This window comes from Carex rostrata, chromosome 18 (assembly GCF_964058835.1).
Source record: "Carex rostrata chromosome 18, lpCarRost1.2, whole genome shotgun sequence".
Classification (NCBI taxonomy): Eukaryota; Viridiplantae; Streptophyta; class Magnoliopsida; order Poales; family Cyperaceae; genus Carex; species Carex rostrata.
The window spans coordinates 8,610,085-8,633,855 of record NC_135935.1 but is presented as its reverse complement, the minus strand read 5'-3'; the positions used below and the strand labels follow the sequence as shown (position 1 = coordinate 8,633,855).

The window sequence follows — 23,771 nt, the reverse complement described above, 5'->3', positions numbered from 1 at the left end:
TTCCAGTAACCTCTTCAACCACAGCATCTCGGCAACTCCTAATGCCATAGCCCTGTACTCGGCTTCTGCCGTCGATCTCGAGACAACTGGCTGCTTCTTGCTCTTCCATGAGACCAAGTTGCCCCCTACAAACATACAGTAGCCAGATGTGGATCTCCTGTCATCTTGGCAACTAGCCCAGTCAGAGTCACAATAACCCTCAATGTTCATGTGCCCATTTTTCCTGAAAAATAGGCCCTTTCCTGGTGCACTCTTCAGGTACCTCAGAATGTGGTACACTGCGTCCATATGGTCCTTCCTAGGATCATGCATGTAACGGCTCACCACGCTCACTGCAAATGAGATATCGGGACAAGTGTGACCCAGATAGATCAACCTGCCTACCAGTCTCTGGTACCTCTCACGATCAACCTGTTCTCCTGCCTCTGCACTCATCTTGGCCTTTACATCAATTGGAGACACTGCAGGCTTGCACCCCAACATGCCTGTCTCAGTGAGCAAGTCTAGGACATACTTTCTCTGAGATAGAACAATCCCCCCTGCTTCACGAGCCACCTCAATCCCAAGAAAGTACCTAAGCTGTCCCAGATCCTTCACCTCGAATTCCTTCCCCAATCTTGCCTTCAATTGTGCAATCTCCCCTGCATCATCCCCAGTAATGATCATATCATCGACATACACAGCTAGCATAGTAATGTGACCACCATGTTGTCGGGTAAACACCGTGTGACCAGCATTGGTTTGTTGATAGCCCATGCCTACTATAGCTCTCCTGAACCTATCAAACCAGGCCCGAGGGGACTGCTTCAACCCATAGAGTGACTTCTTTAGTCTGCATACCTTACCCACTGTCTGGTTTGTGCCAAACCCTGGTGGACCCTCCATGTACACCTCCTCCAACAAATCACCATGAAGAAAGGCATTCTTCACATCGAGTTGGTGTAACTGCCATCCACCATTCATTGCCATGGAAATCAGTGTCCTCACTGTGCTCATCTTCGCCACTGGTGCAAAGGTCTCGTCATAGTCAATGCCATAGGTCTGGCTGTACCCCTTCGCTACCAACCGAGCCTTGTAGCGCTCAATCAGACCCTCTGGATTCTGCTTTACTGTGAAGACCCACTTGCATCCAACAGCCTTCTTGCTTGGTGGTAGTGACACGAGTTCCCACGTTTGGTTCTTGCAAAGGGCACTGAGCTCTTCTAGCATGGCTGCTTTCCACTTCGGATCTTCTTTAGCAACCTGCCAACACTTAGGGATAGAGACAATGTATAATGATGCAATGAATGCTCCATGTACAGGTGATATGTGTGAGTAAGAGACAAATATGGCAATGTCATGTGGGAAACCATATCGGTCAGGAGGAATGCCTGCATTCTCGCGAGAAGTCCTCCTTACCGATAGAGGAGTGGGAGGAGTAGAGAGAGGAATCATATCACCTGTGTATTCTGGGTCTGAGGTGGATGGTGAAGGTGTCTCGAGAGTCGGAGTAGGCAGGGACAAGGGACTTGGCATAGGTGGCACTGTAGGCACGGTTCCCTCATTTTGCTTCGTTCTCCTTACATACACCTCACCATATCGCAACTCCCCCTGAGCCTGAGTTCTACCACCCTCGGGCTCAATCCTCTCAACTTCTGTCTCAATTCTAACCGAATTCTCCTTTTCCGGCTCCTTTTCCGGCTCAACCACAGCCGATTTCTCAAGAATTGGGCAACTAATTCCACCCACTACACTCACCGTCCTCCTCTCACCATCACCACTACTCTCCCCCTCTCGCCTTATACCTCCTGTATCGAGCGAGTCTTCAAATGGTGATGTTGCTTCTGAGGAGTAGTATGGTTCGAGCTCGTGAAAGGTAACATCCATACTCACAAACATCCGCCTCTCAACTGGGCTCCAGCACGCATACCCCTTCTGAGTGGCTGAGTACCCCACAAAGATACATCTCACCGCCCTTGGATCAAGTTTCCCCACATTTGGTCTGTTGTCATGTACAAAGCACACACAGCCAAAAGTTTTGAGAGGAATAATGTCTCCATTCTTACCTGTCAGCATCTCAATTGGAGACCTCCAATCCAATACCCGTGAGGGCATCCTGTTGATCAAATAGGCTGCTGTCAGAACTGCTTGCCCCCACAAGTACTTTGGGACTTTCATCGAAATCATCATACTTCGAGTTACCTCAAGGAGATGCCTGTTCTTCCGTTCCAATACCCCATTCTGCTCTGATGTGTACGGACACGTGGTCTGATGCTGTATCCCCTGAGATGACAAGTATTCCCCAAACACCTTATTAGTGTACTCTGTCCCGTTGTCAGACCTCAATACTTTCACAACTGCACCGTATTGAGTCTGAACCATCTTGTGGAAATTTTTAAAGCAAGCAAGCACATCACTCTTATTTTTCATCAAGTAAAGCCAAGTTGAACGAGAAAAACAATCAATAAAAGACACAAAGTATCTAAATCCATTCAAAGTAGTTGTAGGACAAGGTTCCCATACATCCGAATGAATCAAATCAAAACTACAAGACCTTCTACTTCCAGAGCTAACATAAGAGCTTCTGGTATGCTTGCCTAACTCACACGCATCACACACCAATTTTTCCTTATTTGCCTTTTCGAACAAAGGCTGATACAACCTACTCAAAACTGGAAATGAAGAATGACCCAATCGCCTATGATGGAGCAACAGCAGGTCTTCTACACTTCTCTCAACAATGGATGAGATGGCCGAGTCCATACCCTCTTTATCTATGTACTACAGGCCTTTATGCAGTGTGCCAGTCCCAAGTTCCTTCCCCGTCTCCTTCTCTCGGAAGATCACCTTGGGATTATCAAACAAAACAACACAATTTAGTTGTGAGACAATGACACTTATAGATAGAAGATTCATAGGAAAAGAAGGAGCATGCAAAACATTAGACAAAGTCAAAGTGTTGGTACATTTCACTCTACCCTTACCAACCACCGGCTGGGCCGTACCATCGGCTATCCGGATGCTCTCTGGAACCGTTAGGTGAGTATAGGAAGAGAACTCCCTAGCAGCACCAGTCACATGGCGAGATGCACCAGAATCGACTATCCAATCTGATGATCTAGTGGTGGATATAGAGGGGATAGCAAGAGTATCACAAGTACCTGTGGCTGAGTAAGCAACAGAAGCAACGTTACCCGTGATGGATGCATCATCAACTGCACTCTTTTCCTCACTTGCTCCTTTCTGCCTCCTCCTGACTATCTCCCTGATCAGATCCTCCTCAGATAAGCCCACAATAGCTTCCTCTTCTTCCTCTGCAACCATCAGATTTGCCCGGTTGCCTCCTTTTCCACCTCTTCTGCCCCCACGGCCGCGTCCACGGTTCGCAAACTGCCCTCTACCACCTGCATCTCTCTCCCTTGGTGGCCTAGGACAAGCCTTGATCAGATGACATGTTTCTCCGCAGTTGTAACACCTGCGAGTCTCCCCCTTGGCACCTGTCATACCTGAGTTCGAGGCAGCCAAAGCTGATCGTGCGCCTGGAGGTCCACTCGGCTCAGCATGTATCACCATGCGACTCTCCTCCTACATCATCGCTGCAATGGCCTCATCCAATGAAGGGATCTTCGTCTGGGCTAGGAGAACTGATCTCCTCTGATCAAAAGCCGAGTTCAGCTTAGCCAAGAACTGCATAGTCCTCGTCTGTTGAAAGAGCTCCTCCTTCTTGCAGCTCGGATTACTACAGTTCAACCCCTGTGAGAAGTGATCAAGCTCTGCCCATAGCTTTTCCAGATTCAAGGAGTAATCCTGAATCGATCTATCACCCTGCACCACAGCCAATATCTCTTGCTGAATCTGGAACACCCTCATGTGGTTCTCAGTCCCACCATAGGTCCTCTTCAGCTTTGCCCAGATGTCCTTCACAAGTCGGATGCCATCGACTGAAGAGGCGATCGATTGTTTCATCGAGTTGAGCAACCAGGTGTAGATCAAAGCATGTGTGGTCTTCCACTCCTCAACCTGAGCAGTAGCACTAGCTGGCTCATCCTCTGTCAGATACCTCTTGAGCTTCCTCCCTTCCAAAGCAGTCTCGATCCGACGCGACCAACTCAGATATGAGGCCGGTCCATCAAGCTTAAGCTCCACAGTTTGGAGATCAAACTTCACCTGTGGTGGATCACGTGCCAAGGTATTGGTCTGAACACTGGCTCCCTGGATGAGACCAACCAACACCTTTAGAACCTCCGGATCAACACCCGACATGCACTCTAAAACCCCTTTCCCTTTGTCACCCTCGTTGGACATCTTCTCTCAAAGGATCCAAGTCTTCGATCACACAGATCACCTTTCTTCTTCTCTTTCTCGATCCGATCACACAGATCACCTTCCTTCCCTTTCTCGATCCGATCACTCGTATCTCTCGTAAAGACCCGATCTTGCTCCTCAAGACGGATCTAGACCATCTCTCCCTTTCTTCTTCTCTTTCTTGACCCATCTTGATCTATCTCATCAAGATTCGAGCCCAAACTCAATCTAAACCCGCTTCTCGGGTATCGCGGGATTTAGGCCTCCCACGCCGGCCAAAGCAAGCAAGAAACCAAACTCCCTTACCTCTGGTTCGGCTTAGAAGAAGAAGAACCGACTTGCTGTAACTGGGGCTGCTGTAACTGGAGTTACTGTAACTAGATCTGACTCTGGTTCGGACTGCAAGGCACTGGTTCGGACTAGAAGAAGAAGAGAGAAGGCACTGGTCGGAGGCTAGGCGGAGCAGACCGGAGCTAGGCGGAGCGGCGGATCTGAGCTAGGCGGAGCCAGTGGTGTAGACGGCACCAAGCTGAGCTAGGCGGAACAAGGGCTAGACGAAGCCAGTGAGGGCGGAGCTGGAGCAGTGGCCTAGACGGAGCTCCGGCGAGCTCAGAGAGGTCAGGCGACCCGACTGGGCGGGGCTCAGGCAGCCCTGGCGGAGGGGGGGGCGGATCTGTGTGCTACAGTAACGGGTTTGATCTGCTACAGTAACGGAATAGAAAAAAAAAAAGAATGGAGGCTGTTAGGGTTTCAGGATTGTCTGTGCTCTGATACCAAAAAGAATTGTGGTTCAAAACTGAATTAATTGATTCCATTGATCCCTCGCTTTATATAGGCATTACAATTTGCATTTGCAACCCTATAACTTCTATAATTCCTTTCTTACCGATATAACCCTATAACTTCTATAATGCGATAAAGATACATAAATCTCAACAGTATATGCTTTTTTGCTCTAATTATTTGGAGATTCAAAGCATTTGAACACTCTGGTTTCTAATGAAAATGGTGTATTTTTATTCACTTTATCCAAAAAAAAAAGTTGCTTGACAAGAGTATGGGGTAGAGGTGCTATCGGGTCGGGTCGGATCCGGGTACTATTATATTTGGATCCGGACCCTAAAAGTGTTCGGGTCCAAATTTCGATCCATATACTTATTTGTTTCAAATCGGGTCGGGTCCGGATCCGGATACCTATCTACCCGTAGATATTTCGGGTCCAGTCTTTCGGTTCCGGGTAGATAGATACCCGTAACTTGTTTGTGGATTATCGGGTCCGGTTCGGATACGGGGCGGTTCCGGATCCAGAGCGGGTATAGGTCACAACTCCAAAGTATTCGAGAAATTATTTTCATTTAAATATAATTATAATTTCTTAAACATCTCATATAATAAATCATTACAATATAAATTAAAAACTACTGCAAAATAAAAATTATACTATTAATCATGTTTATAAATAATAAAATATATCATGCTACCTAGCAAAATAAAAATAATAACTCTAAATTATTAGTTGGTTGTTGGTTGTTTGGAGTACTCATGGTGTAACAAAAAATATTGAATTTAGTTTTTTGTTAATAGCTTTTGAATTCAGGAGGATGGAGGAGATATAATTTTTAGAAAGTAAAATATTAGAGATGATGATTTCCTTTTCTATAATTCAAAAAAATCTATGAATTGAATGTAATAGAAGAAAAAAGGTATAAAATAAGCTGGTTATGGAAGAATAAATTTGACAATCATGTGTCATGTGTCACATGTGTATAATATAGAACAAAAATTAAAGGGCGTAATTAAAGGGCTACTTAAGGATGTAATTAAAGGGTAGTGTAAAACAGTAGCATAAATTTGGTTAAGTTTTATCAAATTATAGCTCAGATGAAATATATTATCTAACACAAAAAATTGATGCAGAGTTATTAATATATATTTTATCGGGTATTTATACGGGTATCGGTCGGGTCCGGTTATGGGTCGGATAATTAAATGATACCCATATCCTACCCATTACAGTATCGGTTCCGGTTCGGATCCGGGTCGGATATTAAATTATTAATTTTGTACCCATACCCATAATTTAATCGGTTATATTTTTTAAACCATACCCTATCCAAATTAATCGGATCCGGGTCGGTTCCGGGTCGGATCCGGTTCGGTTCCGGATCGGATCCGGGTAATCGGGTAAAAGTAGCACCTCTAGTATGGGGTCAATCATAATATAATTTTGAAGAAATTTAGGGGCCAATTTAAGAATATCTATAGAGAACCTGCTGAGTATTCATTGAACCAACATTAGAGGAGTTGCAAAGAATAACAGAAAAGAAAGAAAAAAAAAATACTGATGAAAGGAGCTGATAAGCTAATAAACTAATTATCCCTTGTTACAGTGTTGACTTGGGACTTCTAATATTATTATGAGGTGATTCTCTCTGCAAGGCCCACGATAATTTTTTTTTTATCAATTGTTTAGTCCAAAATTTGATCCCAAACCCCCTAATCAAGAGCTAAAATAATATAAAAATATAATATCTAATACATGTGTATCTAATGGATTGTGTATTTATATGTTCTCTTCTCATTATCAAAGGTCATGTTTGGTTGTGGAGTAAGAGGTGGACTAAACATCTTACTCCACATTTAAAGTACTAAATAAAGAATCTGATGGAGTAAGAAATTAGTTAATCCGGAATAAGTTATTTCAACTCTCCATACAGATTTACTTCACCTGTGAAATCCATTTTCATAAAAAAAATGTTCATTTCTCAATATTTTACTCCTCTAAATAAATTAATTTAAGCAATTTAATTCTTATTAATTATACTCACAACTAAACATGACAAGATAACAAATCGAGATTTCCTTGAATATAGCTAAAGATTGGAGGAATATAATAGCACCAGTACCTATTTAAGCCAAGGTAATCAGGAAAAAAAACTCACCATAGGGGGTATTATTACTGCGTGCAAAATAAACTCAGGATTCATCATTAAGTTCAATAAAACTTTTAGAGGACACATCCAATTACATCTTTTTTTGTCACGCTAAATTATACTCTCTATTTTCAAAGTTTTCAAAGTTTAAATAGTCGATCCAAACCGTTCAACATAATGGATATATTAAAATATGCTTGCAGATCAAATTTTACATTTTTTTCCGATTTTTTACTATTTATCAAGTATTTAACAAAATCGCTATATTCAGACCATTGAATTTTTATACCCATAAAAAAAATTAAAAAAATATATAAAATTTGATCTACAAGTACATTTTAACATATCCATCATGTTGAACAATTTGAATTAACTGTTTAGACTTTGAAAATATAGAGTATAATCTGGTGTCATCAAAAAAGAGGGTAAGTATCATCAAAATTTTAAATGATTATATCTTGGCATGGTTAGAAAAGCAATAACTTAGTACGCTTTTATCACACACTTACGTTGCCGAGTTGGTGGGCGGTCTCGAACCAAATTTAGTCAGATGTCAGATCAGAGCCGTCCAATTCAAATCAAGTTTTAGGTATGATTCGCACAAATTTTGAGGTTGCTTCAACCTGACATCAAACGAATTTGATCCGATATCTACAAGACCGTCCGATTCCAATGTTGCCTGGATATTAACATGAATTTCAATAAGTGGCAATGTTTAATAATAAGGAAATTTTCATATATACTTGATTGTTCGTAACAGGCTCCGACATACTTGGTAGAAGAGCTAGCTATACAGACTGTAGAATGGGCTCTCTCTAACACATTTGACAATACTGAATCTGTGATATAGTGGCTTCATCCCAAAAACACATGAACAACAAAAGAAAGCCCATATAATTCATTGTTTGGTTGTAATAAGAGCATCTACATCCCTAAAACTCAAAAGGATTAGATAAACTATAATTTTGCACAAATCAACTTACTCTACACTTCAACTGTGGAGACTAGGGCCCACTGTCACTGTCACAGACAAAGACTTGGTTCTCAATTTCTTTCTCCTTAATTTAAGCCAAGACTTAAATTGTCAAAAGATGTCAAACAAGAATAAAATGAAGTAAATAAGTTAATCCTCCTCAAAATTTAAATTTAAATTTAAATAACAACAATGACCAAACAGTTTACAGTTTTCGCTTAGGCAAGTTTTGTTTGTTAACATGTGAAACCACTTGCCTTATCAGAAGATATGATATGTCATTTCTTTTCTTTTTAAAGTTTCTTATTACTCAATCAACAACAAGAAGCATACACAACAAAATATGCCATTGAAAATATAATTTGTTTTACTTTCAACAATTAAACATAAAAGATAACCCCATTCATAACTCTAAAGAAAGCCACAAAAGTACGTCACACTGTACAAAAAGGACCATCTAAATTTTCATAAAACCCTAGCCAGAACCATTTATATACTAGCCATTTGGCAAATCTCCAGTTAACTTGAAATTACCTCTACCAACCACAAAACATCATGACGGATCATCACATGCCACAAAAAAGACCTCACACATAAGAGTATACAGTGAATAACAGATTGTATATCGGGCTAACCATTGAACAAACCCAACAAAACCCACTTGACACATGGAACTCAAAAATGACAAGCTAACCCCTTGTTCGCATGATGGTGATGCTTCCCCTCCCGCCTTCAGTACGGATCTTTGTTCTGCCTACCACAGGCTTACCAGAGAAAGCTGATGTGGTGTAGGGGCCCCCATCCGCATCAACCTTATGTTTCAGTTTTGATCTAGGTGGAGCATGGATGCGCTGGTTTATATCATTCAAAGTGAGATCACCGTGGCCCCCGCATGGCTTGACCAGTGCAAAAGGGTATGCAACCGAACTGCTTAGCTTGGACGGAACACTAATCAATGTTTTCTTGCCTACAAATTCAATAGAGAGAGAGAGAGAGAGAGAGAGAGTGAATAATGAAATCAGGAAACAGATAATTGGATTGGATTGCAATTTCTTTTGGAAAAAAAATCTCAATTGAAACAAAGCTAGCAAATGCACTTAAGAAAATAGAAGTCGTTGACAAACCTTTTGAAACTTTCGCGAGGGCTGCATTTGATTTTGCTCGTGCCTTTTGAACTTCTGAGTCAAATTGAAACAACATTAAACAAAACCACGATTCATAAGTATAAAGTGAAAAACATGACATTCCAGAAGATCTGACTATTTTTAAATTATAAACATTTCCTGGTCATGCAAATTTTACAGCACGACTATCCTAGACCAATTTTTTTCCAAGTTATTAGACATCAACAAAACCTGAAAAGTATTTGCCCAATAACTAACAAATACGGATAGAATATGTTCCACTAGAATGAATAACGGGAGATACTAATCTAAGGGTGTTTGCATTTGTGTTCTGTGATTTGAAGATGCACTGTAAAATAAATACTTCATAAAATGCCTCATATAGTTTAGCTGTTCCTTTTATTGTCTAAGGAAATAGCTGAGTCATAATTTTCCATAGTGAAGGGAACTTATAATTGAATCAGAAGAATTAATATTTAATTTTAAATTAACAACAATGAGAGATTGACATACTAGAAGCACCAGCATGGCCAGAGGAAATCAATGGCATACTCCTGCAGTAAAAGTAGCATAATATTAATTTTGATGTCATACAACTAAGATGAGCAATCCTCCAAAAAAAAGAACTAAGATAAGCAAGCATTTCAATACCCACATCTCAGAAATAATAGACAGAGAAAGGTAGAGGGAAACACGAACATACAAAGAAAGATGATTCGAATGGTACCTTAAGCCTGAACTGGATGAACACCCCTCCCCCCCCATACTCCACTGCATGTTCTAAAGGGTAAAATCTGGGTCTGGGCTTTTGGCAAGTTTACAAATGCATTTATCAAGAGAAAAACAGGATTAATCAAGGTTTCATTGCATACACAACGAGCAATGGGATTTATTCATGCACTTTCAGATCGTCAGGCCAAAATCACATAATTTAGGGAAATCCAGCTTAATAGCTGCAATCTGATGAGGGTAATCTGGAGTTAGGCTAATATAACACTAGTGTTATATCAAACTAAATAACACCACATCTTAAACCCTTAGATCTGCTTTAAGATTCGTACAAAATGAAGTGCTTGAACAGTAAAACCGGATAGTACGAATCTTAAAGCAGATCTAAGGGTTTAAGATGTGGTGTTATTTAGTTTGATATAACACTAGTGTCATATTAGCCTAACTCGGTAATCTGGGCAATATTGAAAACAGTTATCATATCATAAACTTTGTAATTGTCTTCTTGAATGAAGAGTGTGTGTGTGTGTGTGGTGGTGGGGAGGGGGGGGGGGGGGGGGGGGTGATTGAGTGATTTAGAAGGAAACATCAGCTAAAGCTAGAGTGCAAAAAATGATTTCACCAGGACACGTCCAACTTGTCTGATCCCCAAAACCTGACCAAAACTTAGAATTTCATAATAGTCAAACCATCCAAACCCAGCCCAAGAAAACCCCAATCCGAACTGAAACCAAAACAAAAATCCACAATGACATCTTACCTGAAGATAAAATTACCCAACTGGCCCAAAGAATCTGACCCCATCCAAGAAAAATTTAAAAGAATGAATAACATGTAATGCTCTACCGCACCCAAGATATTCTATTAAACAGGTCAAACTCAATCCATCCTGAACCTGATGAAACTGTTAGTGTAAGGTCAGTTAAATTGTTAAAAACTATGCATACTCTTTTTCTTCGCCAGAGGTATCGTTAGTGTCACCATCAACAAGGCACTCATCCAGCCATTCATCCAATCCTCCACAATTCAGCACACAATTGCCCTCTAAACAGTAAATAGATAAATATTAAAAGCACTTAATATGGAGGCTTTCTATAAGGAAATTGCAATACTAAAATTAATTATGTGATGGACATCTTGCCACTCCTTTTTTATTAAAAGAAAACTATGATGCTATTCCTTCCCCCAAAAGGATACGTTTCTGGAGAGAGGAGCACTTGCAGGATATATTCAAAACTTTCAGAAAAGTTGCTATACTGGAATTTTAAAAATATAATAAAGATAATAAAGATAAATAAAATTGGTGCACCTGAGACCTTGAAGTTCCATTGTTCATTCCAATCTAGGTTTTCCGAAAGCCCTTCTTCCATTAAGACTGAATCTATTGTCTATCATATTTAAATTTATGTTAATATAAAGCAACCAAGTATATGAACGACCAGAAACAGGAAACAATTAGGTACTAAAACTCTAATGAAGAAAGGCATACTTGATACTTATAGAATTCTGGTTGAGTAAGTACATCGATAATTTTAGATATGCATGGACCAGCTACAAGTTTAGTTTCTCTAAATTATATCTAAATCATCTATTTTAGGTTTGGTATCAGACTGGCCTAGTAAAGTGCCAGTCTTGTGTGGTTCGGTATATGACAGGTAATACAGAATACCATAACCTTTCACGTGAGGTTAGCATAGCAGGACTGAATTAGGAATTTATACTGGAAGCAAATCTTCAGCAGCCTGTAACAGTTCTAGAGAGAGAGAGAGACCTCATCACTAACTAAATTGAATTGTAACATTCGCCTCCTTTTAATTTGAGAAGATTCAATCAATTCCATCATTGCTCCCATGTTGCCCTTCTCTACAATAAAATCCAGAAAATTCACTCAAAGCAAAGAAAAACAGGAAAAAATTAACAGAAGTAGGGAAGGATTGCAATTCACAGCCAAGAATCTAGTTATGAGCCACTAAAGTCTACATATTTTGGGATTACATGAAGTGACTAATTGGTCTTAAGTTTCACGGAAAGTACTTATCTTGTCAATAATGCAAAACTTTTTAAGTTACAGGAGGAATTATATGTACCAAATACAATACAAACATGAATAATGCTAATCGCCCACCTCACTTGTTTTCTACAAAAAAAAAAAAGAAAAGAAAAAAAAAAGAAAGAAGCAAAAGTACCCTCAAGTTCTCAAAACAGATAAGGGAGAAAAAAAATTAGATATTTCCTGTTTTTTAGGGTCATACATGAGAGTTTGGCATTTGTAGGGATTACACTTGAAAACATACCTGACAAATTAGAAGCTTGGCAGCTGGACTCATCTAGTGAACAATCTTTGATTGGTGTTTGTTCGTCAAGCATATGAAAAAGATTATCTACATTTTGATTCACATCTACCCACATATCTAATAGATGTGACATAAAAAAATGACTATAATGAAAAATGGTAATCAAGGATTGTTATTCTGAGGTGATTTTGATTTTATGGAAGAATTCTTATTTGCAATTTACACTTTCTGGAATATTTGTTTGTCAGGTGCATGTTCCTTCTTTCGTGGTAGTTAAATTAAGGTAGCAAGTAGTGTGAAGCTTTGAGAATGCCATCTCAATAATTGCCACACGACAGCCAAATACAGTACCAGTAGTGCCATGTACAAGTCTTGTACTGGTAAAATATTATTGTTCTACAATTATCAAATAAGTGAACTATGAAACTATATCAGGGTAAACAGACTTCCTAAAAATATAAGATAGCCAAGAAATTATATCTAGACAAATGGAAACTGAAATATGGAAATGTTACCTAGTGAAGATTCTTCATGCAGTCCATAATCCCCATTTCTCCATGGCCACATGTCACTATACAAATTCCAAATTTAAAATAAAGTTAAAAAAAAAACACACTATCGGTGGAAGAAGGGAAAATTATATGGGGGGCCCTACAAAACCAACAACACCATGCATGCTGATCTAACATATTCCTATCTAATACTCGAAAATAATAGAAACCCCTCATCGCATAATTTCTTCAGAAAGAGACCAAACTGTTCCTCCTTTTGTTTCACTTATGCACAAAGAAACAACAAGGACGGAAGATGTATTTTGGGCTTCGGAGAAATAGGGGTAGTCTTGGCTTTTTCTATGCCATGGTACAAGAACTTTAACATGTCCACTGGATTACAGGACTGGCTTGGTAACAGTATGTGCACTGAATTAAAGTAGCAATCAACCAAAAAAAATTAAGAAAAAGAGGAATGGCAAAAGAAGGTGAATAACAAATGACCAATAGTCAACCAGCAGGTATTCTGGTAAGTTGTACTACTGGGCACATTTTACACAGTGTCAGTACCAGACATGGTAAACAAAGTAACAGTAATTGGTACAGCAATGATGAATTAATTTGTTTGTTTTTGTTTGCTCTCAATCTATTCTTTTAAATCAAGGGTCTGGGGCCCACGTGTACCACCACACAAACTGCCATTCCACATGGCACTAGTGGTAATTTTTCTATTGAAGAACTTTTTTTCATGATAGGTTTAATTATGCATAACTTATCAAATACAATGAATCAATGTGATACAAAGAAAATAAACGTTTCAAATATTAATATATGTTTGCAGAATCACTGAATATTTCAACAAGAACAGAAGAAAAGAAGTGCAGACTGACTTGAGTAAATTGGTTGAAAAGGAACAGAAGAAATGTCATAAAAAAAAAATCGTTACCATATTTATTTGGGTTTTCTTATATGAAAATTTGTAAAACCCTCAAGAAAAGGTAAATATTACTAACTAGTTAACAGATAAAAGAGAAACCACAATAACCTTCAGAACCTTTTTCCAAGCAAAGCAAATGTACAGATTGGAAAATAAAGAAAATGATGCTAAAATGAAAAATTACTTTTGCTCGGCATTGCTGTGATACAACTCTAAACAAAAGAAAATCATGTTGTAGTACCCTCAAAATCTTAAAATTACATTGTGATGCCACAGACCAAAAGCATGAAGCAAATAGACCACATTAACATATTTTAAAATAGAACCAAAGAAAATGGAAATTCTACATTGGTGCCTCATAAAAAAAAATCAAAATCACTATGTTAATTTGTCTATCATCTCCGACAGCCCAACATAGAGATGCCAAAAGAGAGTGATATATGGAACTAAGTGCAAAAGGGGAAAAAAAATTGTCACTTTAAATCTCCTTTGGTACCATAAATCCCAAACATAATACATTTTCAGAAGATCCAAACTAGTTCCACTCAAGAGAAATTGATCAGTAGTCAATTGAGTACATGTAATGTGAAATTTATAGTAAACTAAAGGGTCAAATACAAGAAACCCACTAGTGATTTTTCTGCGGTAACAAAATCTTATACGAAGCATTTTGTAGAATTCTCCACAAAGACACGAACAAAGTTGTTGTTGTTGTTTTTTAATTAAAACGAAATTTCAGTTTAGTTTGACACTTAACTAAACTGAAATGTCATACAGTATAGCAATTAGAAGAGAGAAACAAACACTTGTAATGTCCACTGGTATCGTCTGATAAAACAGGAAACATTATGCAGATTTCTAGAATGGGTTTGATCTTAGAAAACCAACTATGAAATTACATTAGAAAATTACAACAAAGCATGAAATAAAAAGAGAAAGGAAAGAAGAAAACCCACTTTTGATCTCCATTGCTGCCATGAGAATCCATCCTTTATGAGTCTATGACCAATCTTTGACGTTTGAATCTCTCTTTCGAACTCGAAACGATTCTAAACTTTCATGGAGATATTTGATTTGATATGATATGATTTGATACTTGAGAAATAGTGTCAGTGTGTTGGGTTAAGTGAAGCCTCTTTGTATCTCTGTGTCTTCTCCTCTTCTCTTCTCTTCTTTTTCTCTTTTTTTACTTATTTTGACAGCGACCGCACAGGTAACAATAAACAAATACTTTTATCAAATTACGAGACAATTGGTGACTATTTAATGACTAAAATAACTTTGGTTGATGTCTTCACGATGGTTGGACTTTTACGCATGTACCCCTAACAAATTTACAATACGGAAGGTTGTGCTTTTGTCTTCTTCAGAAGGGAAAACAGTTATAAGATGATCTATTACTACTTACTAGTATTAGTGCCAAGTTATAACATGATGTATTTATATAATAATTAGGAGGCGGTTACGCTGACATTGATTTGTTATTTAATCACGAAAGATTATAATGCACTTCAAAATTATACACAGTTTATGAGTTTATCTGTTTATGATAGATGGCATTCGGGTTAATTGGAGAGTTATTTTTGCATTTTGTCTTTATTAATTGTGGGTTGCGTGAAATCATACTATATTTGTCAATATTTTTATCAGTTTTCTAAATAGTGTACTGTATTGTTATTATAATATTTTCGAACTTTAAACGCTAAGCTATGAAATAAAAGTGTGTTATTTCAGCTACAACCGCTAAAACGGTGATAGCGATCCGCCATAGCTGTAGCATGTAGCGTATATAGTTATAGGTAATTTATGACATGTTGTTTAAGCTTATTTTGAATAGAGAAAAATAATTAGTTCATGTCATGATACTTAAGTTAGTTTTAATGAAAATTATATATAGTTTATAATATTACTAGAGATAACTATGCAATTCGCGATGACATGACATTTGAAAAAAAAAAAAAAAACTATCGCGACAGTTATAACTATGCAATTCGAGATAGTTTTTTTTTTTAAATCATCCCGTGATGACATAACAATCGCTATTTATTTAAAGTCTGATTTTTATGCATTGTGACATAAGTACTAATAGCATGCGCTCTTGCCACTCTTGTTACATTTAAAAAATAATATATTTAACTTTTGTTCGACCAACCATGACCCCTTTAAAAATCAATACACATAATGATCAGAGTTAATGCGAATGACCAGTTCCATTATTTTTCATAAAATTTCAATCTAACACCGAAGTACTTCAAGCAATTGCAGTTGCAACAATTAAAATGATAGACCTTTGTTCTGATCGAACCACAAAATCATTAGAGAAGGTATGATTTTGAATTGAAATTCAATGTGAAATAATTGAAACATAGTCACAAGTTTCTATTATCTACAAAATTGCTACTAAATAGGATTTTCAATCGATATGAATATGAATCCGTATCATCCCAGGTATCTAAGGTGCAAGTTATAAATCAGTAATGTTTCTTCATGTGGCACGAATCTCAAAGCAGACCCCTACAATCGAAAATAAATCTGCTATAATTCTTGGGGAATTACAGGACCTGTAATCCCAATCCGAACCGTTGATCTTTCTCGAGATTTGTGCATGAAAACTTACTTTTTTTTTAGATCTGTGGAGAAAATATTTGAACGGTTGATATTAGAATTTCAGGGTCCTGTAATTCCTTCCGGGATTACAGCAGATTCGGACTCCCTACAATCCCAATTGGCTCCGGATTGGATTTGACCCAACTGAGATTAATCTGGGCCGTCCATTTATTAACATTGTACCTCAGGTACCTGGGGGGACAAGGACTATGAATATAGTGCAGAAAAAAGAGAGACTTAATGTGCATCACTATAAAAGAGAAGAAGAAATTAATGTCCTAGTAGAAATATTTTATCTCAATAAATTCAGCCATCAATGAATTTTTGTACCGACGATTTAATTTACAATTAAGTCTGGACAAAATTTGCTCATGTAATTTGAGGAGAAAAAAAGACGAAAGCGACACAAATTCCTTTTTCATTTAATTGATTTTATAAATTTTATAAAAAAAAAACAAAAAACTTTGAGATATGTGCTAATGCGAATTTCAAAACAGAGCAACTGAGTCAAATTTGTGCTCGAACTTCCAGCGCATGAAAATATACAATCTGTTCGGGGCATGGTCTGAGAGGATATACAATTTGGGGACCCAGCAGCTAAAGATTTTAGCAGAGCAGTTTTGGTTTCATGAAGCGCACGAACCATATGGACCGATGTCATGATTCTATAGTCTGTGCGCTGAATGAAGTAGAAACTGCTCTGTAAATAGTTACCCGATTAACCGATTACGCCAAGGCGCACGAACTGTCAAAATGGTTTTATCGTACTAGTTTGGTTCAGGTCTGGGCCCGGTTCGGTCCAGGATTTCAGACCAACTCTGGTTTTTTAACCGGTGTTACCGGTCCCCAACGGTCCATGTTGTTTACAATAATTGTACGTACGTATAACCACACCAGTTAGCACTTGGCACCCACATGGAGACAATTTCATCGAATTTTCTTCCCAATCTTTCCTTGTAAAATTAAAAATTTAAAAATTTACAAGATTCATTGCTCCGACATTTACACCCTTGTTTCAGTCCACAAAATATTGCAAAATTAACAAGGTATGATCTTTTCGATTTTTTCAATTCATTGCAGGTAGGTTGAACTTTTGAATGAAAATTCAATATGCTGTTATATGGATAAAATTGTATATTTTTTATCATCATTCACATTTGACTCCTATAGTATGAAAAATTGACAACATATTATGGATTGTTTTGCATGAAAAGTTATTTTATTTGTTGCACTGACAAAGTAAGATATTGTTATTTACTTATACAGTATAGCATTTGTGGTTATAAGTACAATTTTGCAAAGAGATGCATATAGATTTGAAACAGAGATAATTTCTCAATAAATGCTTTAACTGAGAGTTGGACGTAAATGCACTGCTTAATGCGTGCCAGTGCCAGTGCCAGGTGATAATATCTCGACCACAAAGTCAAAACAGCCATCTAGTTGTACTGTACATCACAATGTAAATGATAATAAATGTAGTAATTTTATAATACTAATGCGTTACTGAAATAACATTTTCCATATCACGTTGTACACTAGATACTCAGAAAATGTACTATTGTTTTAGATATAAAAAAAATCACTACTTTCGGACGAACCAAAATATTTAAATAAGGAGATATTCTACCTATTTAAAACGTAAACAAATTCTAAAAAAAACAAAAAATTAATTCACAACTACTTACAAGTATGTTTTCACATGAAAATCACGTTGAACTTCAAAATAACAGAGTCAATTTACGCAGAGAGTTACGTGTGCATTTGCAAATTACCGTAGCCTCATTCAATATATATAATTATAATCATTACTATTTGACATTTGACAACGATGTTATGTAGCCGTTACGACTTGACTATATTAATTAATATACATTCACATCATGTCCGCAAAGTGGAACTATATTAAAATGGTAGCCTAGCAAATGACTGAAACATGTATATATTATATTACACTAAAATAATGTCCAACATTTCTTATATTAATTCTTATCGGTCAGATACCGGACTGAGATGAAATTGATCAGACTCTCGGTTCAAGGCCTCCGCTTCACAAGTTTTTAACTGTTCATGCACGCAATCGTATTCGTAGCTACTAGACAGTCACACTAGGCACCCACATTGAAGTTCGTTGTTTAATTTACAGAATTTCGTGTAAACCTCGTTAAGAATCTGAAATTATATATCTGCTTCTTCTCTTGAGAAAAGGAGGATCCTTCTATTCTCCAATCCGAACTGTTAAAAATCGATCAAATGGCTTCAATTACATTTTTCTTTTATATCAATACAATTTATTAAAACAAATCAGATGTAATTGAAGCCGTTTGATCAATTTTTAACGGTTCAGATTGGGGAATAGGAGGGTCCTCCTTTTCTCAAGAAAAGGAGTAGAGTTCATTCCTGCCCTTGGAGAACTGACAAAATCGGCCATTGATTTGACGCGTTATAGATGATGAGGTGATAGTACAGTTAGTTAGAAGAATAAGTTCTAGAATTATAGTTATTCAGAGGTCAAGAGTTCAAGCCTTATTCACCACTTCGCAACCTCTGAGAAGCTTTCAAAAGTTTACTTGTTTTGATGCGTTAAAGTTCTAAAAAATTAACTTTTTTAATTGTTAATGTTTGGATTTGTTTCACAAAATCTTAATTTTTTTTCTGAGTAAATGTCGGAGGTTAAACCATTAAACTATTTAATATTCTTGTTATCATAATAAAGAATTTCTTATATTTGAATTTCAAACTTGTGACCTCCTACATAGAGACTATATACCTTTATCACTAGATTAAATGCTAGTTCTGACTAAATCTTAATTTTAAACACAGAAATGAAGATCCATCCGTGCTTGTAAGTTGCAATCAAAGCAATGAAAATTTGAGTGGAACTAACGTGAGCTTAAACTCATCAGGAATTTAAAGCTAAATTTTATAAATTATTGAATTGATTTCAAATAATTAATTTGAATAATTAATTTTGTTCTATTCAGTGAGTCAGAGTTTATACTAATATTGTAAATAATAGTATGTACTTGTCGGACAGACAGAGTACTACTTAGCGATTAATTCAAAATAATTAAAAATAATCAGTCATAATTAAAAATAATTGATTGATTAATTAGAAAAATATATGATAATTTGATCGCGGCCAACTAGGCTACTCTTTACGGCACTGGTTTATACATACAATTTTTCTTTTAAATTTATATTCATCACGATTATCCATAAAATTACCTTGGACGGATACGATAGATAGTATATATGAATTGCTTGTTCATCACGATTATATATCCTGTTGACTTCGCTTATATTGGTTCGACTTAATAACACAGATCCTTAAACTATCATTGATTTATATATATATTGGTCCATATAATTTCAATTTTTAAAGATGCCGTTTTCATTTTTTAAATTTTCAACATGTATAAAATAAGTCATTTAAGTATTTAATATTTATAAAATTAAAAAAGGTCCACGTCACCAATTTGTGCTATTGTGATATGTATATTGTACAGTGAGGTAAATGGAATATATATTATTCTTGGTTGACATTTTTTTTTTTTTAACAAAAGTGGCTACCCACCTGTTTCATATAGAAACAATTAAGCAGTTCATACAAAAGGCAATGGAAATAGTTTTCCATTGCAAAAACCAAAATAAGCAGAGTTTAGACCAACATATTACAAAACATCAAAGGAATAGTAAAGAGGCAAGCTCAAGCATATTTTGATAAAAGCCAAACATCAGCAGAGGAGGATGTATAATCCATAAAGGATTCTTCAGAGGATGCAGAAGCAGGATTAGGGGAGAAGTGATCAGACTCAGAGTTGACCCTGTCTATCAGATAATTAGAGAGGTCCAGTCCTTCTAATCCAAGTTCTGCTTCCTCTGAACCCTGTGTATTGTCTCCCCTCCCCTTGGGTATCTAAATCCAGTGAAAACAATAGAGTGCCTACCTGGGTCAATGGATAAACATTAAAGGGAAAAATTAAAGTTAATTTTAAAAAAAGTTTCATCATTTTTTGTTTTGCACCAGTAAGAAGAGAGGGATATTATAGATGAACCTGTACTGGTAAGAGAGGGGATATTAGTATTTTCAAAGCATACTTTATTTCTAAGTAACCAGATTGTCCATAAGGTAGCTGCTCTAAGTAATTCAACCAATAATTTGTCCTTAAGGGGTATACATCAATCTAAATATCATAGGTCTTGAATTGTTTCACAATTGAAAATGAATCCGTTATGGTTGGCTATCCAGGTCCAAATGGCACGTGAGTAAGGGCAGATAACAAAAAATTGATTAGTGGACTCAAAATTTCCACAGAAGGGGCATGATGTATCACCATGCCAGTCTCTTTTAAGAAGATTGGACTTGGTTAATATTTTATCTTGTTTTAGTAACAATAAGAATACTTTTATTTTTAGGGGTATATTGGCTTTCCAGATTGTCGAGTAATACACATTTTTTATACCCCCATACTCTAACCAATTATATAAGGAATGGATTGTGAAAAGACCATTAGAGGTCCATCTCAAGACAATTGAATGAGAACCTGCACTAAGATTATCAATAAATGAATACTTAAAGACATCGACGATATCAAATATTAATATATTATCAATAAATGAGCTCATAACACCGCACCAATTAAATGGCGTTACGAGTTGAGGATTTTTAATGAGTTATGAGAAATAATAGATCTTGATGCAAATTTATTGTTCGTCAAGCTAATAAAAATATGCAACAATCTTTTTTTTTGTGAAATGCCATGACAGAAGCTGTCAGGTGTTGTTGCATTTAACGGAATGCACAAACCAATATGCAACTCTGTCATATCTCTCATCCTTTCATACAATATCAAATGACAATTCAATTTAGGGCTGTAAATGGGTCGATTTCGAACGAGTTATTTTCAATTCGTACTCAACTAATTGTTGTTTGAATTTTTTATTTTGTTAGTTATCTTATTATTTATGTACAGCCCTACTTCAATTGTCTGTAATTTGTCGTATTTCTACTTGTAAAGTCGAGTTTCAAATCGTAAAGCTTCAAATTATTTTTGGATTTTCATTCGTCACGAAACGGATCGGATTGAGTTTTTGACAGAGATGCTATCAAAAATGTGTTAAACGAGTAGAGGTGCTATCAGATTTCAGTTCGGTCGAATTATAAATCATCTGTTTTTAAGCCAATCTAAAGTATCAAATAATTTTGAATAAAATTTTGGTCAATTTGACTTTGTAAATAAATAGAATCCGCTTGGATCCTAATCAAATCCGAGCGTTCTTCGATCGGGTTAGGTAAGATATTGCATGTGATATAGGTATATAACTAATTAACTATACAGCATAGCATATACAAATCATCCAAAAACATGTGAAGTAGCGAGGATGTTATTGGGTTGGGCAGCATGTCTTTTTCTATGGGGTAGATCGGGGGCATTTTGGGAAATCTCGTCTGGTCAGTCAATGACGCTTTTATAAGAGAGCGCAACTACAGCTGAACAAATAACGGCGATCGGCGACATTTAAGCCAGTTCCAATCCTCTCCGTTTCAGAAATATTCCAATGTGTCCAGTCCAGTATGTGAACCCGTGAGCCGGGACCGGGGTTAAATTCCCGATTTTTTTTAATATTCAATATTAAATAAAACATAATAGAATGTCCATAAGTTTTTTACAATTTTAAATATGTCTAAACCGTCAGAAAATCTGAAGGTTGTGAGTTTTTCTAAGGCATCAATAATCCTACTTTTTAGTAGACGTCTCTGGATTAGTGACAACAGATAATTATCTGTGTTAGTCTTACCAGTATAAAAAATTATTAACAGAAAATTCTGTTGCTTTTAACATATGATCGCGGAAAATATAACCTGAGACTATTTTTTTTTTTAAATATTAAAGGAGTTATTTGAATAAAAGTATTATTTTGTAAATATTAAGCTAGTTTCTTTTAACATTTTTAGTCCTATGTAACAAATGTAACTGTCTAGTAATAATGTACAATTTATACAAGATAGTCATCACTGCACTTCTATATTATAATCAATTGTTCTATGAGACAACAAAATGTTAAGAAAATAGCTTAAGTGTTTATAAGGACAATATTTTTATTAGAAGTAATTCAGTGTTGAAAACACTCAATCATTCGATTATTTTGTATGTTTAATTTAATTTTTTTTTAGTAAAGGTTGGAGGTTCAAACCAACCAACTATTTAATATTTTTGTTATTACAATAATTAATTTTTTGGGAGCACTTAGCTACCCCCTCCCCATAACAATTCCCCATTTCATCCCCCAATCATTAACTACTTCAATAACTACTAACTACTTAGGAGGACCACTTACTATTTGGGGATCACCTAATATTTGAAAGATTTTACAACTAACGTACGCAAGTATACATATATAATGCATCAAGTATTCATCTATAACACATCAAGTATTCATACCTAATATATCAAGTATTTTAAAAAAAATGGACACGTTTTTAGAGGTGAGTTTTTTTTTCTCCGTTCAATCTAATCAATATTTCTGACGATCGGTGAGAAATTTTACAAATCTAAAACCACGAATGTTTTCTACATAATTTTATCTTTCAAATGAGATTCATGATAACATATTTTCGAGTTGTCCGTTGCACAAGTATTAATCCCTTATCGAAAAAGTATTTATCATCGTTGTGCAAGTGCAAATATAAAAACTGAACACATCACGCATCCATCTTTTACACATTTTTAGAGGTGAGTTTTTTTTCTCCGTTCAATCTAATCAATATTTCTGACGATCTGTGAGGAATTTTGCAAATCTAAAACCACGAACGTTTTCTACACAATTTTATCTTTCAAATGAGATTCATAAAAACATATTTTCGAGTTGTCCGTTGCACAAGTATTCATGCCTAAGATATCAAGTATTTATTCATAGAGAGTGGCTAATATCAAAACGTTTGCACCAACCCTCCCGTGCAACCAAGTCAGTTTCCGATTTTTAAAGTCCAAATGATAAATCTAAACCGTTAGATGTGTTCTACATATTAAAATCTGCTTGGAGACCAAATTTTACATTTTTTGGAATTTTTTTACTATTTATTAAGTCACTTTGAAAATCGCTGATCCAACGGTGGCTTCTTATTTTACTGTTTCAAACAGCAACTCTCTTTATTCATACACGTTGAAGTATTCATATCTAAGACATCAAGTATTTATTCATATACCTCTATTTTTTTCAAATTTTTTTTATGTCATTTACTTAGTACGCAATGGCCTAATTCACCATTAATAAAGCTTTGTTATTTGCAAAACTCGTTACTTCATGAGGAATGAGAACATAGACATGAATGAAATTAATTGCATCAACATATACAAAATTATTTTGATACGATTGACAGTGATGGATCTGACAT

At 36.4% G+C, this 23,771-nt stretch overlaps 2 protein-coding genes across 4 annotated transcripts; both read right to left on the bottom strand.

Annotated features, from left to right (window-relative positions):
• Nucleotides 1–2,746: 2,746 nt before the first annotated feature.
• On the bottom strand, nucleotides 2,747–3,552 carry LOC144569830 (uncharacterized). The gene is made up of 2 exons (XM_078320305.1): nucleotides 3,141–3,552; nucleotides 2,747–2,826 (listed from the first exon to the last, which is right to left on the bottom strand). Exons 1-2 carry the CDS (start codon nucleotides 3,550–3,552, stop codon nucleotides 2,771–2,773), a joined length of 468 nt encoding a protein of 155 aa, XP_078176431.1. The 3' UTR covers nucleotides 2,747–2,770.
• Nucleotides 3,553–8,513: 4,961 nt separating this feature from the next.
• On the bottom strand, nucleotides 8,514–14,973 carry LOC144569828 (protein XRI1-like). Of its 3 annotated transcripts, none has more exons than XM_078320303.1 (9): nucleotides 14,722–14,972; nucleotides 12,853–12,908; nucleotides 12,338–12,454; nucleotides 11,815–11,906; nucleotides 11,353–11,431; nucleotides 10,991–11,087; nucleotides 9,828–9,868; nucleotides 9,315–9,365; nucleotides 8,514–9,157 (listed from the first exon to the last, which is right to left on the bottom strand). In XM_078320303.1, the coding sequence occupies exons 1-9, from the start codon at nucleotides 14,751–14,753 to the stop codon at nucleotides 8,880–8,882; spliced, it is 843 nt and encodes a 280-aa protein (XP_078176429.1). In that variant the 5' UTR covers nucleotides 14,754–14,972; the 3' UTR covers nucleotides 8,514–8,879. The 3 variants fall into 3 exon arrangements, with proteins under 3 accessions (XP_078176429.1, XP_078176428.1, XP_078176430.1); XM_078320302.1 differs by having other exon boundaries at nucleotides 9,315–9,368; nucleotides 14,722–14,971; XM_078320304.1 differs by lacking the exon at nucleotides 12,338–12,454 and having other exon boundaries at nucleotides 9,315–9,368; nucleotides 14,722–14,973.
• Between the last annotated feature and the right edge of the window lie 8,798 nt (nucleotides 14,974–23,771).

Bases quoted from the DNA above. Each gene is read 5' to 3' on its own strand.
- LOC144569830 (XM_078320305.1), bottom strand. From the start codon at position 3,552: ATGGTGATACATGCTGAGCCGAGTGGACCTCCAGGCGCACGATCAGCT. The intron at 2,827-3,140 runs GTACTTGTGATA...GATAATCCCAAG, and splicing joins TGTTGCTTACTCAGCCACAG to GTGATCTTCCGAGAGAAGGA.
- LOC144569828 (XM_078320302.1), bottom strand. From the start codon at position 14,753: ATGGATTCTCATGGCAGCAATGGAGATCAAAA. The intron at 12,909-14,721 runs GTGGGTTTTCTT...GAATTTGTATAG, and splicing joins GGCAGCAATGGAGATCAAAA to TGACATGTGGCCATGGAGAA. The intron at 9,158-9,314 runs GTTTGTCAACGA...TTGAATTTGTAG, and splicing joins CCTCGCGAAAGTTTCAAAAG to GCAAGAAAACATTGATTAGT.